A 17,808-nucleotide genomic window follows, 5' to 3' on the forward strand; every position below is an offset into this window, starting at 1 on the left:
ATTTAGTAGCTCCACAACATAATCTTAAAGCCAGTAACTGAATCCTGTCTACTTTCCCAAGTAATGTTTTTGAATGAATGAATGAAATGAGTTTATTTCGGTCGTATAATCAACCAATTTGTGTGATCAGTTTAACAGTACAGATTACACATATTAACAATCATACACCTTTACACATAAAACAAAAACAAAAAAATGACCCAAAAAGGAATAGGCTGAAGCCAGGGCTTATATTTGCCTATCCTATATATTCACAGAAAATTAGATAGCCTGAAACATCAACGTTCTAAAAATGTATGGGATGAAATTAATTGTTACTATATTTGATCATTTTCTATTATTTCACCTTTCAAGGCTTTCTTAATGTCAGCTGCATTTGGGCGGAAGGCCCCGTAAAGCCCTGGCCAAGTCGCCACCTCATCACAGATAGCCAGACAACATTCAAACTCACATTCACACACTAAGGCCAATTTAGTGTTGCCAATCAACCTATCCCCAGGTGAATGCTTTCGGCGGGGGGAGGAAGCCGGAGTACCGGGAAGGAACCCACGCAGTCACGGGGAGAACATGCAAACTCCCCACAGAAAGATCCTGAGCCTCACAACTCCTCAGGACCTCCGTATTGTGAGGCACATGCACTAACCCTTGTACCACTGTGCTGCCACCCCCTGATCTAGTGGTATGCTAAATAATCACCTAATGAAATATTCAAACACAATGTTAATATTAAAACCGTGCGTAATGTTACAGTGGCCAAAAATATTAAATATACCGTATTTCCTTGAATTGCCGCCGGGGCGCAAATAATTTTAAAACCTCTTCTCACTCCTGCGCTTACCAAAGGCATGCGGTAAATGTAAGCATGCGCTAATTATTTTAAAACCTCTTCTCACGCCGGCACTTACCAAAGGTATGCAGTAAAAATTTGAGTGTGATATAAGCGTGGACCTTAAATCCTAGTGAATAGCTCTTAATCTTCTTCCCTTTATGCAAATTAACGGTATTGAAATCAGTCTCCTCGATTTTGAAAATTATTACCATTAATTGATTAACGTGGAACCCGACTTAAACAAGTTGAAAAACTTATTTGGGTGTTACCATTTAGTGGTCAATTGTACGGAATATGTACTGTACTGTGCAATCTACTACTAAAAGTATCAATCAATCAATCAATCAATGACAGGGGAAGTGTCACTCGTGATGTCACGAGTTTGACCAGGCGGTAATACTAAGCATGCGCTAGTTATTTTGGGAAGCGGGTTTGACCCGGCAGTAATTCAAGGCAGGCGCATACTATATGCCCTGCGGCAATTCAAAGAAAAACGGTACATGCTAAAAAACAAACAAACTCTGACTCGTTGTTAATGAATACTTAGGCCTACTATGTTAAAGTTGGTCATTATGGTGGTACTTGGAGAAAGATTAAGAACCACTGTTTTCTTTCTTTTCAAATAAGGGGTCGGTTAGTTTAATAAGCGAAAGCATGCAACTTCTAAACCAGGGGTAGGGAACCTATGGCTCGCGAGCCAGATGTGGCTCTTTTGATGACTGCATCTGGCTCTCAGATACATCTGAGCTGAAATTGCTTAACACGATAAGTAATGAATAATTCCACTTGTAATCACAGTGTTAAAAATAAAGTTCATTATATAAAACATTCTCATGCTTTTTTATGTTTAAGAAGTTGAGTTAATGGTAAGAAGTTATTTATTTATTATTGGTTAGTGTTGGGCTTGACCTCCTGGGGGTTCTTCAGACCACCAAGCACTGACATGAGAGCCTGTTTCAGGGTTAAAATATTGTTTTATTTTTCAATAAGTCTCTCAGTTGCTTTCAAGCAATTGTATTTTTCTCTTTTGGTCTCGCTCGTGCTCTGGCTCCATCTCCAACCCTGTCTCTCCTCCTGGCTGATGCTTACAGTATAACAGAGCGACATGTGATTAGATAACAAGGCCCAGGTGGGCCTTCTACACACCTGTGGCTGATTTCGAGGCCAGTCCTGGCAACACCCCGCTTTGCTGCAGGCCCGCAGGCCACGACCCCTCCACAGTTAGTTTCATAATAACAATGTTAATACAAATAATAAGAGACATATTATACTCTAGAAATGTTGGTCTCACTTAAAAATGCATGTGTTTAGTTGTGTTCAGTGTTAAAAAAAATATTATATGGCTTCTTGGCTCTCTCAGCCAAAAAGGTTGCCGACCTCTGTTCTAAACATCCATCCATCCATCCATTTTCTACCGCTTATTCCCTTCCGGGGTCGCGGGGGGCCCTGGCGCCTATCTCAGCTACAATCGGGCGGAAGGCGGGGTACACCCTGGACAAGTCGCCACCTCATCGCAGGGCCAACACAGATAGACAGACAACATTCACGCTCACATTCACACACTAGGGCCAATTTAGTGTTGCCAATCAACCTATCCCCAGATGCATGTCTTTGGAAGTGGGAGGAAGCCGGAGTACCCGGAGGGAACCCACGCATTCACGGGGAGAACATGCAAACTCCACACCCTGTTTTGCGCCCAGTGAGCTGTGTGAGAAATTTCAAGTCAACCCGCTTTATGAGGTTTAATAATAGCGCCACCGCGTGGTGTACCAACCGCACAGGTGTTGTGGACACATTTCCCCCCTTTTGTGTGCAGCACACAAACAAATTCATGAGTGTGCATAACCTTTATTGGAGCAGTAGTGTACGGGAGATTTATATAAAATGCTATTGGCATGGTTATAGATCATCGAAATGTTATGCAAATAAGCGCATTGTGCGTGCAGAGTGTGCTATATCCGACTCTGACATCATTATTGCAGGCCGACGGGGAGGCTCGACTTGCACCGCCCTTTAAGGCTCGTCGTCCTCGGCTAGGTCGTTGATGAAAAGTCTCGGTGCTGGATCCGGTGCAGGTTCCGCGACGCAGGGGGGAGAGCTGAACCACGAACCGATCCAGCTGGCATGGAGGAGAAAAACAAACCGTGAGTGTATTTTGCGTCGGCCGACACGCACGGGCAGGAAGGAAGGAAGGACGGAGGGGGAGGAGGAGGCCAGGACTCGGGCCGCAGGAGACGGAAGCGAGAGGGGGTTGCGCCGAAGAGGAAGCCCTATCCCTTTAAAAGCAAAGTGGGACATAGCGGTGCGAGAAAAAAGGAGAGGAGGGGGAGAAGAACGAGGAATTAAAAAAGAAAAGGAAGAAAGAGACAGGGAGGGCGGAGGGAGTAGCGGGCGATAAAAAAAGAAAGATGACATCCTCGCAGCTGAGCGGCCGAGGTGGAGCGACGGGCCGCGGCCCGGCGAGAGCGCCGCTCGCTCGGCTCGGGGCTTGACTCCGACAACGAGGCTTCGACAAACAACCGAGTGGCCTAATCGGAGGAACTCGGAAACATAGATTTGACTCATTAAAAAACAAAGCATGACGTGTTTTATAACCCATATTTACTCTCCCGTGGGGGGAAATGACTTTTACTTCACTTGTGTAGTGATGTATTTTTTTCAGCGTTTAATTCGAGACTGAAGCAGGTTATTGTTGCATTAATCCAAGCTCGAAGTTGAAGCAGAGCCATTGAAGGGGCCGGCCTGTGTGGGGTTTGTGCGGCCGACTTTCGTTCACTGCTGCGCCCATTTGGCTTACTTACATCATCATGCCGCCTCCGTGACATCAGCAGCTTGGCGCGCCACATTTCTTAATAAACAACAATCCCCGCCATTTTTGTTTTGTTTTTTTTAACATCGGGTGTGGCGACTCAGGCTTTTTTTTTTTTTTTTGAGGCGCACATCCAAGCCATGCAAAGACTGTCCTCGATCTCAACCAGAAAATAGCTGACTATAGCCTTCATCTCACTTCTGCAAAATGGATGCTGCTTGGAGCAATTTCCTTTTCCAGGTAGGCTTGGTGAGACACAATTTCTTTTTTTCACCCTTCCCCAAATTCCACATCCTGACATCTCCTTAAAAGCAACGCTGATATGTGACTGGCTGGGTTGATGATGGCCTGTCTCTGTCTGCTTGTCTCTGCAGAATACTCCCACCCAAAACCAGGCGGAGGGGAGCCTCCAATCCGAGCTGATGTCAGTGCACACAAGCTCTCCCCAAACCCCACCCACTGAGCACATAGATCAGCCTCCCTCCACCGTGGACACCACCGCCCTCAGCGAGGAACCCCTTCCCAGTGAGGCCCGTGGATCTGACGCACACCCAGCGGCCACGTCATTAGGTACACCTTCACTGACACAATACATTGCACTACAGCAGACTTGTTTCTTGGCAAGATATTAGCAGTAAATATAGTAGGACCAAATCCCACATTGTATCTCAGCGACTGTGTCACAAACCTGGGGGTAAAGTTCGACTCAGATTTTAAATTCGAAAAACAAATCAGCAGCGTCGTTCAAAAAAGTTTTTATCAATTACGCCAAATAGCCAAAGTGAAACCGCTTCTGTCAGGACACGATCTCGAGAAATTAATTCACGCCTTTATCTCGAATCGTTTAGACCAGTGGTTCTCAAATGGGGGTACACGTGCCCCTGGGGGTACTTGAAGGTATGCCAAGGGGTACGTGAGATTTTTAAAAAAATATTCTAAAAATAGCAACATTTCAAATATCCTTTATAAATATATTTATTGAATAATACTTCAACAAAATATGAAAGTAAGTTCATAAACTGTGAAAAGAAATGCAACAATGCAATATTCAGTGTTGACACCTAGATTTTTTGTGGACATGTTCCATAAATATTGGTGTTAAAGATTTATTTTTTTCTGAAGAAATGTTTAAAATTTAGTTAATGAATCCAGATGGATCTCTATTACAATCCCCAAAGAGGGCACTTTAAGTTGATGATTACTTCTATGTGTAGAAATCTTTATTTATAATCGAATCACTTGTTTATTTTTCAACATATTTTTAGTTATTGTTTTAACTTTTTTTCCAAATAGTTCAAGAAAGACCACTAAAAATGAGCAATATTTTGCACTGTGATACAATTCAATAAATCAGAAACTGATGATATAGTGCTGTATTTTACTTCTTTATCTATTTTTGTCAACCAAAAATGCTCTGCTCTGATTAGGGGGTACTCAAATTAAAAGAATGTTCACAGGGTGTACATCACTGTAAAAAAGGTTGAGAAACCACTGGTTTAGACTACTGCAATGCCCTGTATGTAGGCATTAGCCAGGCCTCCCACGCCCGCCTGCAGCTCGTGCAGAACTCTGCTGCTCGTCTGCTAACACAGACCCGCAGACGTGAGCACATCACCCCTATATTAGCGTCCCTTCACTGGCTCCCTGTGCGTTATCGAATCAATTTTAAACTCCTAATTGTTTTTAAATGTCTTAACAACCTCGTGCCAACATATCTCTCCGACCTCCTTCAGCCTTACTGCCCCACTCGATCCCTAAGATCAGCCGATCAGCTGCTACTGATGGTCCCTGACAAAAGGCTGAAGCTTAGAGGTGACAGAGCTTTCGCTGCTGCTGCTCCCAAGCTCTGGAGCGACCTACCTCTGAGTGTTAGACAGGCTTCCTCTTTTCCTGTTTTTAAATCTCTCTTAAAAACATACTTTTATTCCTTGGCTTTTAACACTAAGTGATATCCATCCTGCAATGGCGCCCCATTATACACCTGCTGTGAACCTGTTTTTATGTTTGATTTATTTTTTATCATGTTCTGTTTGTGTTGTGTTGTTTGTTCGGTTCTCGTATTATCTTTTAACCTGCCCATTGTGCAGCACTTTGGCTACCCCAGTGGTAAATTTTAAATGTGCTTTATAAACAAAGTTGATTTGATTTGATTTGATTGGATAATGAATGCAGAAATGTGTTGTCAAAATTGGATCTCGAAATGATCATTCACGTGTTCATTTCGTCTCACATTGATAATTGCGATTCTGTTTTTACTCTTTTCAACAAGTCAACGCTAAAGGGACTTCAGAAGGTACAAAATGTGGCTGCCAGACTTTTGCACCCAGAAAAGCCCATATCACCCGCGTTCTATCCAGTCTTCAATGGCTTCCAGTTAAATTCCGCATTGAGTTTAAGATTTTAGTCCTGACGTTCCGTGCGTTGAATGGTGGGGCCTCTCAGTACATCACAGATTTGCAATGCGCCTGCTACTCAGGGCGCAGCGTCCGGTCTTCAGGCCAGGGTCTTCTAAAGATCCCAAAAACTTGTTTTAAAACCCGTTCAGACCTGGCATTCCAGGCTATAGCTCCCAGACTGGAACAATTTGCACCAGTCCCTCTGTGATCTTGACTGTGTTGAAACTTTTAAGAAAAAATTAAAAACTTCTCTTTTTAGTAAAGCTTTTAGTTAATGTACATTTTAACTATCAATTTTAATCCGCTTTGTATCCTTTTTATGATGTTGCCCCTGTTTTTTTAATTGAATTGTTGTTTTACTTCACCTATGAAAGGGACAAGCAGTAGAAAATGGATTGATGTTTTGTACAGGGCTTTGTGATTTTATCTGTGAAAAGAGCTTTGTCAATAAAATGTACTTACTTAGTAAACAATGGCTTATTCAAAACCGAAGACCAGTGAAGTCGGCACGATGTGTAAATCGTAAAATGAAAACAGAATACAATGATTTCCAAATCGTTTTCAACCTATATTCTATTGAATAGACTGCAAATACAAGATACTTAATGTTCGAACTGGAAAACGTTGTTATTTTTTATCAAATATTATACATATTATTATACATATAAATATTATACATGTCCTAAATGCATGTTGGCATTAGAAAATGTTAAATACCTCTGGTTGGATGGACTGATGTGATTCGCCTTTTGCGAAAAAGTTGTAGATCCTCACAAAAAGCCAAACATCATGAAACTCTAAACCAGGGGTGCCCACGCTTTTTCTGCAGGCGAGCTACTTTTCAATTGACCAAGTCGAAGAAATCTCTACCTCATTCATATATATGATTTATATTTACGTTAGGTCAGGAAAAAACACAGAGGCTATATCATCCCTACGAGCCTGTTTCGCAGGTTTCCCTGCTCGTTGATTGTATTATTATACAAATCCCCTGACGAGCAGGGAAACCTGCGAAACACGCTTGTAGGGATGATAAAGCCTCTGTGTTTTTTCCTGACCTAACGTATACTCCGCTCTACCCTGGTATTGAGCACTGTAAAACAGATAAACCACAGAAACCTCGACTATAATTTATATTTATTTATTTATGAAATATAAGTTTTTGTTAAACATGTTTAATGATAATACAAGCATGTTTAACACATAGATTCCTTTTTTTCATGAAGACAAGAATATAAGTTGGTGTATTACCAGATTCTGATGACTTGCATTGATTAGAATCCGACAGGATTCACAGTAGGGCTGCTAACGTCCACATTTTTGAATGGAGGAGAAAAAAAGTCCTCCTTTCTGTCCAATACCACATGTAAGTGGTTGGTTTTAGGCATCCTATTTGTTCAGCTTCCATACTCGTTTTTATACACTTTATAAGAAATACATCTGTGGCAAACTCTGTAGATTGCTATCTTATGCACGCTTGCTTTCTGAGACTCTTATTTTGTTATCGCAGGCAGGAGGAAGCAGGGCTTTTATTGTGAAGACAGGAACTCTGCAGTCGGTTTATAGAGTTTTGAGAGCAGGTACGGCACGAGAGTCTGTTGAAATAAAAAGTGTTTCTCGGCTTCCTCCCGGTCATTTTTTCTTAATAATGATCTCGCAGCAGCCAGCGTCATCTCACAAGACCCTCCAGTGCCGTGAATGTCAATCAAGTGACGAAAGTGATGTCTTAGTGAAGATTGCAAATTTTTAGGTCTATTTTTTTTTTTATGCCTGGCTGGCGATTGACTGACACACCCTCCACGATTGACCGGTAGCTTGCGGTCGACTTAATGGGCACCCCTGCTCTCAACACTCTAAAATTCATCTGAGTCAGTAGTCTGACATTACACAGGCTTTCCTGAATTGCCACGTCTTCATAATCCACACTATTTGCCTGTTGTAATTTTAGTATTGCGGGTTTCTCCTAAAATGAAAAGCTGCTACACCTTTAAAAAATTGTGTTTTTTTACTTGACAAACTAATACAACTCATATATTGGATTCATATACAGTATATAGCCTACTATTTACGCACTTTTGATTATGCACCGAAAATTTGGCTGATATAGACTCAAAATAGCCCTTTCGGCTATGTGCCCACAGACTGATCACGGAAAGAGGATGTTGTGATGATGTAAGCATGACACACGCGATTGTCTGGAGCTGAGACAGCATGTCTGCAACGTGGACATATTTTAATTTATCCGCGATATACTGTACCAACGGACAGCAATCTACAAAATGGGCAATGTACAAATATTAAGAGTGGCGCTGATTCCAGGAGAGGAAGTGCAGGTGGAGCAGCAGCGCGAAGCAAGTGTGACGTCAGTGAATGTTTTAGGACTGTAGAGCTCAGGCAGATGTACAGATTCTCCAAAGACGAGCACAATCTCCAATAACACCGGAAGAAAGATGCTAGATTTTGAAAAAGTCACTAAAGGATTGGAGAAGTCTCTAAAAGCTTGAAAACTTCTCAACAAAGTGCAGCAACAATTGAAAAATACAGCAAAAATATGTAATATAAGAATAAATAAATGTTAATATTAATTAATTATCCATTATTGATGTTTACTCACTGATTTTATAACCATGCATGTCCGAATTGCAATGTATCTAAAAATCGATTAATTCCCCCACCTCTGTTAATGAGCCAGTCAATAGATTTGTTTTTTTGTAAAAGTCACAACACTCCAGTCCTTTGACTAAATTTGATATTTTTAACAATGGCAAACAAAATGTTTTTAAATTGAAAGAAAACTAATTAAGGATCAACAGAAGGAAGTTAATTTGCAGTTGTAATCATAATTAACCCGGTGTTAATCTTCTTTCCTACAGCGTCTATTTTAATTTATTATGCAAATGAGGCTATGATGTCATTTAGAGACTTTTAGGACAGCCAACAGCTTTTTTCCTTGCTGAGGACTTGGCAACACTGGTGTTGACTCATTTTAAGTGGATGGTAAAGCTATACAAGCTGTCCATGAACTACTGTAAAGTATATTCAACTTTGTACACTAAGATAATTGGTGTCGTTGTTTGAGGTATCATTTATACATTAATGTGAGGAGTTTTTCATGCTGTCATTTTTTTGTTTTTCTTTGTTCCAGTGAAGCCTGTGTCCCGGCCGGGCCGCGTGCCACACGTCTGTCCCATTTGCAACAAGCAGTTCAAGAACAACTACAACCTGCGGCGGCACCAGTCGGTCCACACAGGGGTACGCATGAAGGACAGGGCCAGAGAGCAGGCGGAGGGGGCGAAGGAGGGCGTCGCTGGCCAGATGCTTGCGGTGGTCCCGTCGGTGATGGCGGTGGGTGTCGGAGGGAGGGCGGAGAGGACCGCTGTGCCCCTCACCCTGCTGCACCTCTCCACTCCTCCTCCTCTCGCCCATCAAGTCATGCTGGCGGGGGCCCAGCAGCAGCAACATCTGGGTAGTCAGGATGGTGAAGGGGTGGCCATGCCGAACGTAATGGCTAGTGTAAACCTCCATGCTCCGCCTCCTGCTGCTGTCGTCATGGCCACAGGGGCGACAGTACAGGTGGGTTAGGGCCTTGTGCGGATGGCTGTTGTCAACCCCAAACCTTCAAGCATGTTGTTTCATAGAGGGATGGTTGACTTTGGGTCTTGTGTGTTGCCTAAAAACCTCCCGTGTTTTACTTTTTACTAAAAGACCCGGAATGAGGGAACATTCCGAATCCATCCCCTGAGTTAAAGTTTACAAAACGTGCTAGAAGCCCCAACCTCGCTCCCCTGCATGTTCTCTGCAAACAAACAAAAAAAATCATCTAACATTCAATACTAAGTAAGAAGGGACCGTCCGCTAATATGATTACACACATTTTTGCATGATTTCCACAAAAGATGATAAGTAATAACTTAATTTCTTCAAATGTGTCCTTACTTTCCTCCTTTAGCGGCCCGCCAACCAGAACCCCACCCCGGTGAGGAAGAACCACGCTTGTGAGACGTGCGGAAAAGCCTTCCGAGACGTTTACCACCTCAACCGCCACCGCCTGTCCCACTCGGACGAAAAGCCCTTCTCGTGTCCCATCTGCCAGCAGCGCTTCAAGAGGAAGGACCGCATGAGTCACCATGTGCGCTCACATCAGGGCGGCGTGGAGAAGCCCTACATCTGCCCCCACTGCAGCAAGGCGTTTTCAAGGTGAGGAGATCCTTTATCTCTCTAGTTGTGGTTGTCCACACGAACACAACTCAGCACGATGAACTAGGCTTTCGCGATATAGACTACAAACCAGGTCCATTCAAATGGCGGCCCCGGGGCCAAATCCGGCCTGTGAATGAGACCACACAGGCCCCCAAGTTCAGTTTAAAACTTGGGAGACAAATATTTTTGCAGCAAATCCCTAAAAACACTAGGTAGTTCCTGTTGTATAGAGGAACTTGGACCACTGTAAACACATTGGCAGTTCTATACGTTGACATTTCAACCTTGCTAGCAAACAGAACACTGGGGTCCAAGACCTGTGATTTACATAACTGAGGCGTTCCTCAAGGCTCCGTTTTAAGTCCTCTCCTTTTTGAGAGTTACACATTTTTTTAATGTGATTTATGTAACTGAGGTGTTACTGTATCTTGTTTATTTCAGATGCAAAAAGGTTTAATTTCTTCAACTTATCTAATTATAGTAGTGGTGTTCCTCAGGGTTCCGTTTTAGTTTCTCTTCTTTTCCTCATTTGTGCTATTCATGTGCTGAAAATTAATTTAAAAGAACTTCCTAAAAAACATAGAAGGCTGTCACAGAAATTATATTTGACTAGCTTTTTTGCAGAGGGTCCTTAAAAACAGCTAAAAGCTCCTGTAATGCTGACATGATAAATAGACCAAAATCAAATGTCTACTGTACAGGACACTGGTATTCCAGACTTTACAAGGACACAAAATAAGACCTTAGCTTATTTTTGTGGCCCCCAAAGCAATTTAGTTGAATAGCTCTGCTATAAACGATCTAAATCAGGGGTGTCCAAACTATTTCCAGCAAGGACTGCATAAATAAAAATTGAAAGATGCGGAGGCCACTTTGATGCATTTTGTACCTTAAATATATTGAAAACAAAATACTATATAGATGAATCAATATATGCTAAACTATCTGAACAAAACATCCATATCTTTGCTTTGTGTTATTGGCAACAATGCACGTTCAACATAATTTTGTCCTAAATTACACTGAACAAAAATATAAACGCAACACTTTAGTTTTTGCTCCCATTTTTCATGATTTGAACTCAAAGATCTGAAACTTTTACTATACACACAAAAGACGCCTATGAATGTTCTCATTCATCCGGGTCATTATCATCTCAGGACATTAAATCGATTCGGTTTGTCTTCGACGTCGGCTCATAGGCTTAGAATGGTCAGACTCAGAACAAGTCACACCAGCACAGCAGCTGGTGCCAAAAACACAAAAATCCTATTCCCCTCAAATATTGTTCACAAATCTCTGTTAATGAGAACTTATTCTTTACCAAAATAATCCCTATCAAGATGCTGATTAAACAGTATGACTATTGCACAAGTGCAGTTTAGGCTGCCCACAATAAAAGGCCACTCTGAAATGTAGCCTTTAATCGCGGCAGGAAATGGTGCCAAAACCAAATACCATTAAAATGTGACTTCCTGTTTATTTCAAAGTAATCTACAAAATAAAAGCATGGTAGTAATAACCCGGATTCTACCACAAAATGCACTTATTTTTTTTCTGTTGTAATTTTTTTTTTGTTAGCCACCGGAAGAAAGATTTGCACACGTTTGAAAACGTAATCATCCTCATAGTCAAGACGTACAAGCACATAACCTCTTTTGGAGGAAAAATTATGATATTAACCAAAAATCTATTATTTAGTTTTGATTTTGATGATTTTAATAATGCTTATATTGACGCCAGTCCATGGTAGCCAAGAGTGTTTGAACTGTATTTTACCAGTATAATCTTACACAACAAAATGAGCGCCAGTCCCTTAAAGACGACATGCTTCATATCAGGGTTCTAATGAAAAGTACTTCCTGAAATTTGGTAAGCGAACTTCCTTGTCAATAGAATGCATAGTTTCTTAGTTACTGCAGTAACTAAGCAGAAAACTTCACGAAATATACTCCAGAAAATCCTATTTTTGGGGAGTTTTCGATATTATCTCTGTATTTTGCCATATTTTGAAACGCCCCGCTTTAAATATTTACAGAAGTCCTTGCTTTACTCACACGTTTACCCTTCTGTCTTTCCCAAGGCCCGACCATCTCAACAGTCACGTGCGACAGGTGCACTCTTCGGAGCGTCCCTTCAAATGCCCGGTATGTACGTCCACTCTCATGGCCTCTATTTGTTGACCACCATATTGATTGCAGATGACAAAGGGTCATGGTTAAGGTTGGGTCCCTTTTTATAAGCTGATCAGAGTTGCATGGACACTGAACATAAATATTTGTAAATACATTATTTATCCACATTTTTTTTTTTCAACGACAGGATTATAGGAAATTACGTCAACCTGGTAATTATAAACTTTCCGTGGGCGCAATCACCTTAGTTGAATCACTATGAAGTTGTTGTTTTTTACATAGGAAATACAAGTCATCTTATATTGTAGTCTAGATATTCATAAAGCAAACCAACAGGCCAAATGTGGGAGTCAGATTTTTTCTTCATGTCACTCATGCACACAGACACACACGCACATACGCATACAGACACACACGCACATACGCATGCGCACACACACACACATACGCATGCGCACACACACACACACACACGCACATACGCATGCACACACACACACACACACAAGTGACCTGGAGAGTTTTGACCCTGGCGCACCCTTTGGAAAAAATGTGTCGCAAAGGTTGTTAGCAAGGAGGAGAATCTCTGATGCTAATATTAAGATAATGCTGATCAATGAAACTAAGTCATCGAAAAAGTAGAAAAGCGAGAAAATGTGACATCCTTTTTCTTTGCAATCTACCAGTTAAGTATATATTAGAAGCATGATGGAAAAAATATATATATATATGTTTGAAAGGTTGTCTTTTATTCAGGGTTGTCTTTAATTTGCAGTAAACCAATTGTTACCTAAAAAAATGTTTTGTCTTTTTAAAAAAAAGTGTGTGTGTAACATTCAGGGCATCTTGTATCTGGTTCAGTACTGTAAATACATGATTTTTACTCAATTAATCACCCAGAAACTGCAATTTGATTGGCTGAGTAACATGGGAGGGAGTTACAATACTTGTGATTAGTCCGTATAGATCCTGTAATGACCATTGGTTCAAACAAGACTAGCGTAAACCCCCTAAAAGTTGTGCACATTTTTTTTTTTTTACAAAGATTGTTTTGTCGAAACCAGGGCTATTTAACTGTATAATGAAGAGGGTCGCAGTTTCATGAGCCCTAGGGCTCCAAGGCCAGACATGGAAATGTGGATATTTCGTCAGGAAGTGCTTCCACAGGTTATATTACTGAGACTGCGTTTCCTTAATTGCTAAATACACACATTGGCTTTCACACTGCACTGTCAACAAATTCAATATTCTGCTATCTCTACTCATTTTCAGTGTATGCAGTTTAACAGTATGACGAAGAAGAAGCTCCAGTTTTTGCTGAGGATTGATGTTTTTAATTTTCTTTCCTCAGTTATATTTCTTTACACGTCTTCCTTCAGTTAGGTTTGTATGACTGTAAATATAAACCTACATGTATAACGTCCTTTGTGTATTTTACATAAATAATGACCGTTGTGTATTTTACATAAATACAAATGAATATTTATTGTTCATATATTTACAAAGTAAACTACAAATGTTTACACGTATAGAAATTACATAACATTCACACACCAAACATTGCACACATTGTATGTGACGTACCGCAATTAAACCTCAGGTGTAACATTGTCGCTCTCTACTGGTCAAATTTTGAGCTACATGTAATAAACCAGCTTTTCTCTCGGACAAATAACAACACGACCACGAATATAAAGACATTAAAGACATTACGAAGTAAATAATTTCAATACAAAGCAAACTAAATATCTTTATGCACAATATCTACTTACAAATGTTTCATGAGGAAGCTTACACACTGGGATTTCTACCAGTGTTGCTGCTTGTTCTAGTACATGTGACTGGTCTGTGAAGGTCCTGTATTTAACACTAATGACCAGAAATGTTGCAGTAGTTCAAATAAGATGACTGTAAATCTTCTAAAAATTGTGCAAAGAGTTTTTTACAAGGATTGTTTCAAACTGTCTAGAATGGATGTGGAGCTACCGTCGCCATTAATTTAGGTGTTTGTTTAAAATGGATCTCCATTAGTTGCTATACAGTAGCCAATAGTCTTCCTGGATGGTCTGCTACATGGTGGTGGTCCACTGAAGTTTCTAGTTGTATTCATTTAAGCAGCACAATAAGTAGAAGACCCGCATTGTTGTTGTGTGTCCTAGACATGCGAGTCCAGCTTTGCCACGAAAGATCGTTTGCGTGCTCATATGATTCGCCATGAGGAGAAGGTCCCGTGTCACATCTGTGGCAAGCTCCTGTCGGCCGCTTACATCACCGATCACATGAGGGTGCACAACCAGTCTCAGCACCACGTCTGCCACCTGTGCAACCGCAGTAAGTCCAGGACAAAAGACAGCCGTATACTGTCCTGGCCTCAAATCTTTCACTTTCTGTCTTCCGTCTCCCGCCAGGCTTCACAACGCTGACGTACCTCCGCGTTCACGCCCAGAAGCACCACGGCCAGGAGTGGAAGGACAGTCCGGGAGGTTTTGGCGGCACGACCGCTGGCGGCGTCCTCGTCTGCCACTTATGCGGCATCCACTGCAAGACGCCAACCCAGCTCCAGGGCCACATGGGCACCCACAACGCCAGCCAGGAGGCCCAAAGCCCTGCCACCTCTAACGTCACCGCCAGCAGCTCTGTGTCCCTCAACATGGTGGCGGCGCCCACTGTGTACGTCACGGGCGGCACAGTGGTAGACCTGCTGGTCACGGACTGCTCTAGCATTGCGGCGCCACAGTCGCAGAGTTAGCGATAGCCAGCAGCAGGAGCAATAACCTCAGTCCTTTAAAGGAGAGAGGGCAAGGTAAGAGAAGTGATGCGTAGATGCTCTTCTTTTTTTGACGTTATAGGAAAAATCTGAAAAAAATCCACACTCACAACCAACATGGATTTGTCATTTTAGCAATCCTGCAAATCAGGGGTGTCCAAAGTGCCCAATATGTTGGATGGCCTTCGGCATGATTAAAAACATTAACAAATTAATTGAATAAAACACTAATAATGATTTGTGTTTTCAACTATAATAGCTTAGTATGGTGGTTCTAAAACTTCTATCACCGACGGATATAACCTCAGAAAACACTGAAGTACCACAATAATGACCAACAGTAAAATACAATAGCATAGTAGGCCTGAGTATTCATTAAAAACAAGCCCGAGGTTTTATTTAACAAGTATATTTGATATTTTAGGCCAATGTAACATTACACACAGTTTGAACAGTAACACTGTGTTTGAATATTTATTTGATTATTTGGCATACCACTAGATGGAGCCTGTACCACAGTTTGAGAATCGCTGGTTCAGCATATATCGACCTACAGTGGAGAAATTGTTTGGACACCCCTGCCGTAAATGCTCTAATTATAGCATTTATTCACCAACTTAGCAAAAAGGACAAACTCATCAATATATATATAACAGAACCAATGTCATAACTGCTCAGTCAGCATTAATGCAGCTATTGAAACAAAATGCATGCAGAGATTTATAAGGCCGCTGGACTACTTGTGATACTTTATATGCGGCTACTGTAATCTTTTGGCAGCAATAAACGACAGGAGGTTGCCCACAGCCACAGCTAATGACTATACTGTTGTGGTTAATTGAATGGCGACAATAATTGGAGCATTTACGGTACTTACGTGTGTCTTAATGGCATCTACTCGATTTACTCCCCTCTCGGTGCCCTCACCCATTCGCACCAGCGCTGATCTTACCTCTTTTTTGCAGCTCACTGACAACAAATATTTAGTGCTTGTGGTAAAAGAAAGGAAACTCTTGGAGATAAAAAAAAAAAAAGAAAAAGCAAATGACAAAAAAATAAGAAGGGAAGTTTTTTTGGGTGTGTACTGTGGGCGAGTCCAAGCTTCTCTCTTAGCATGTCAAAACACAATTTATGTTGGGTTTTGTTCACCCCAACTAGTTAAGACATCTTCAGGAAAAAAAGTATTGTAGGTGGTACTTCTTGGTAGAAAAGGTACAGAGTGTCATGCACCTTATAATGTGATCATTGTTGGGTTCAAAGTCTTCCTCCGAGTGTGGCCAAGAAAATATCTTTTTAGACACTTGCAGCAGGAAGAGGAAAAATAGGAAAATAACATTTTGCATGAAAATAAGAAAGCTAGGCTTATCAAAATGAACTTTTAAATGGTTTCACTAGCTGTACAACAATGATACGTGCTAATTTTCTTTTATTTTTTTTCCAAACAACTTTGTTGGCCATTTGTTTGATTGTGACTGTCATTGCCATAGTTTTTTGTTGTTTTCTCTACCTGCAAGTCCAAGTGAGTGAAACCTAAACATTAGATTTAGTTTGTATCGCACCTAACATATTATCATTTGACATCAATCATCATTTTAACATGAGAGTGTTAGTATTGCTGAGAAAGGGCTTTTTAAGTCAAGCACCACAGGAAGTTGATGCTGTACACAATTCCTGGTTTTGTACCGCAGTGCTTTTGTGTGAATACCTTGATATGTATTGCGTGTTTATTTTTTTTCCTCTTTTTGCTTTTTAGTTTTAAAAATGTTCTTCTTTCCTGTCAAGAAAATGTACTAAAACATTCATTTTAGATCTTCTTCCATTTACACTAAGAAAGAAAAAGAATACCTCTAGAAATGTGTACGGCTCTTGTGATATACATTTTAATGCCTTATCATACTCAACTGCATTTGAATTCTTTGATGATGATCACATTTTAGTCATAGAATCATTCAAGAATATCAATGGGATGTATTTATATTTATATTTTTATATCTCAACAGTATGCATGTCCAAAAAGGTTAGATCAAAAAAACAACAAAAAAAACAATAATTGATTATGCTTATTCATAAGTATTCTGTCATTTTGTAGAGGAGGTAGAGATCATGTTATTATTTTGTAATTTTGACAATTTTAAGTAAAATGGGTAAACATGCATTGATGTTGTGTTTTGTTTCTGTCACGTCGAAAATGGATTTGGTGCAAAAAAAGCAGACAGGTATCACCACATGCTGTAATGAGGTGAAAACACGACCCCTAGTGGCTGTGAGTGGCAATTTAACGACGTCAGGGTAATGTGAGTAGATTCTTTATTAGTAAATGCACTGCCAGAATCACTGGTTTGCCATCCATAATCTCGCCTTAATCCCGTTTTTAATCTTCTTATGGATGGATTCCAATATTTAGAAAACCAATAAATGTTTGTATTGAGGGGGAAAATACAGCGTTGATCCTGAAAACTCAGATGCAACCTTTTGAGCTCAGTTAACTTTGAGTAGTGGGGTAGTGTACCTTTAAGAGGAGTGGAAGAATACTCCAAAAAAGCATGTTATTAGTAATTTCATATTTATGTTCATTATTTTGGCATTGTTGTATCAGTAAGATTTGTTTTAAACAGTGTAAATTCATCCACTATTTGTATATATCATTAATCCATATAGCACAAGTTACATTT

At 40.7% G+C, this 17,808-nt stretch overlaps 1 protein-coding gene across 3 annotated transcripts; it reads left to right on the plus strand.

Moving 5' to 3' along the window:
* Window positions 1-2,725: 2,725 nt before the first annotated feature.
* Window positions 2,726-17,289, plus strand: mazb (MYC-associated zinc finger protein b (purine-binding transcription factor)). Of its 3 annotated transcripts, none has more exons than XM_061909442.1 (8): window positions 2,726-2,973; window positions 3,764-3,887; window positions 4,013-4,208; window positions 9,180-9,286; window positions 9,984-10,231; window positions 12,318-12,381; window positions 14,529-14,700; window positions 14,778-17,289. In XM_061909442.1, the coding sequence occupies exons 2-8, from the start codon at window positions 3,846-3,848 to the stop codon at window positions 15,116-15,118; spliced, it is 1,170 nt and encodes a 389-aa protein (XP_061765426.1). In that variant the 5' UTR covers window positions 2,726-2,973; window positions 3,764-3,845; the 3' UTR covers window positions 15,119-17,289. The 3 variants fall into 3 exon arrangements, with proteins under 3 accessions (XP_061765426.1, XP_061765428.1, XP_061765427.1); XM_061909444.1 differs by having other exon boundaries at window positions 2,730-2,973; window positions 3,764-3,878; XM_061909443.1 differs by having other exon boundaries at window positions 2,730-3,878.
* The last annotated feature ends 519 nt before the right edge of the window (window positions 17,290-17,808 follow it).

This window comes from Nerophis ophidion, linkage group LG08, assembly GCF_033978795.1.
Source record: "Nerophis ophidion isolate RoL-2023_Sa linkage group LG08, RoL_Noph_v1.0, whole genome shotgun sequence".
Lineage (NCBI taxonomy): Eukaryota > Metazoa > Chordata > Actinopteri > Syngnathiformes > Syngnathidae > Nerophis > Nerophis ophidion.

Bases quoted from the DNA above. Each gene is read 5' to 3' on its own strand.
- mazb (XM_061909442.1), top strand. From the start codon at position 3,846: ATGGATGCTGCTTGGAGCAATTTCCTTTTCCAGGTAGGCTTG. The intron at 9,287-9,983 runs GTACGCATGAAG...TTCCTCCTTTAG, and splicing joins ACCAGTCGGTCCACACAGGG to CGGCCCGCCAACCAGAACCC. The intron at 12,382-14,528 runs GTATGTACGTCC...TGTGTGTCCTAG, and splicing joins AGCGTCCCTTCAAATGCCCG to ACATGCGAGTCCAGCTTTGC.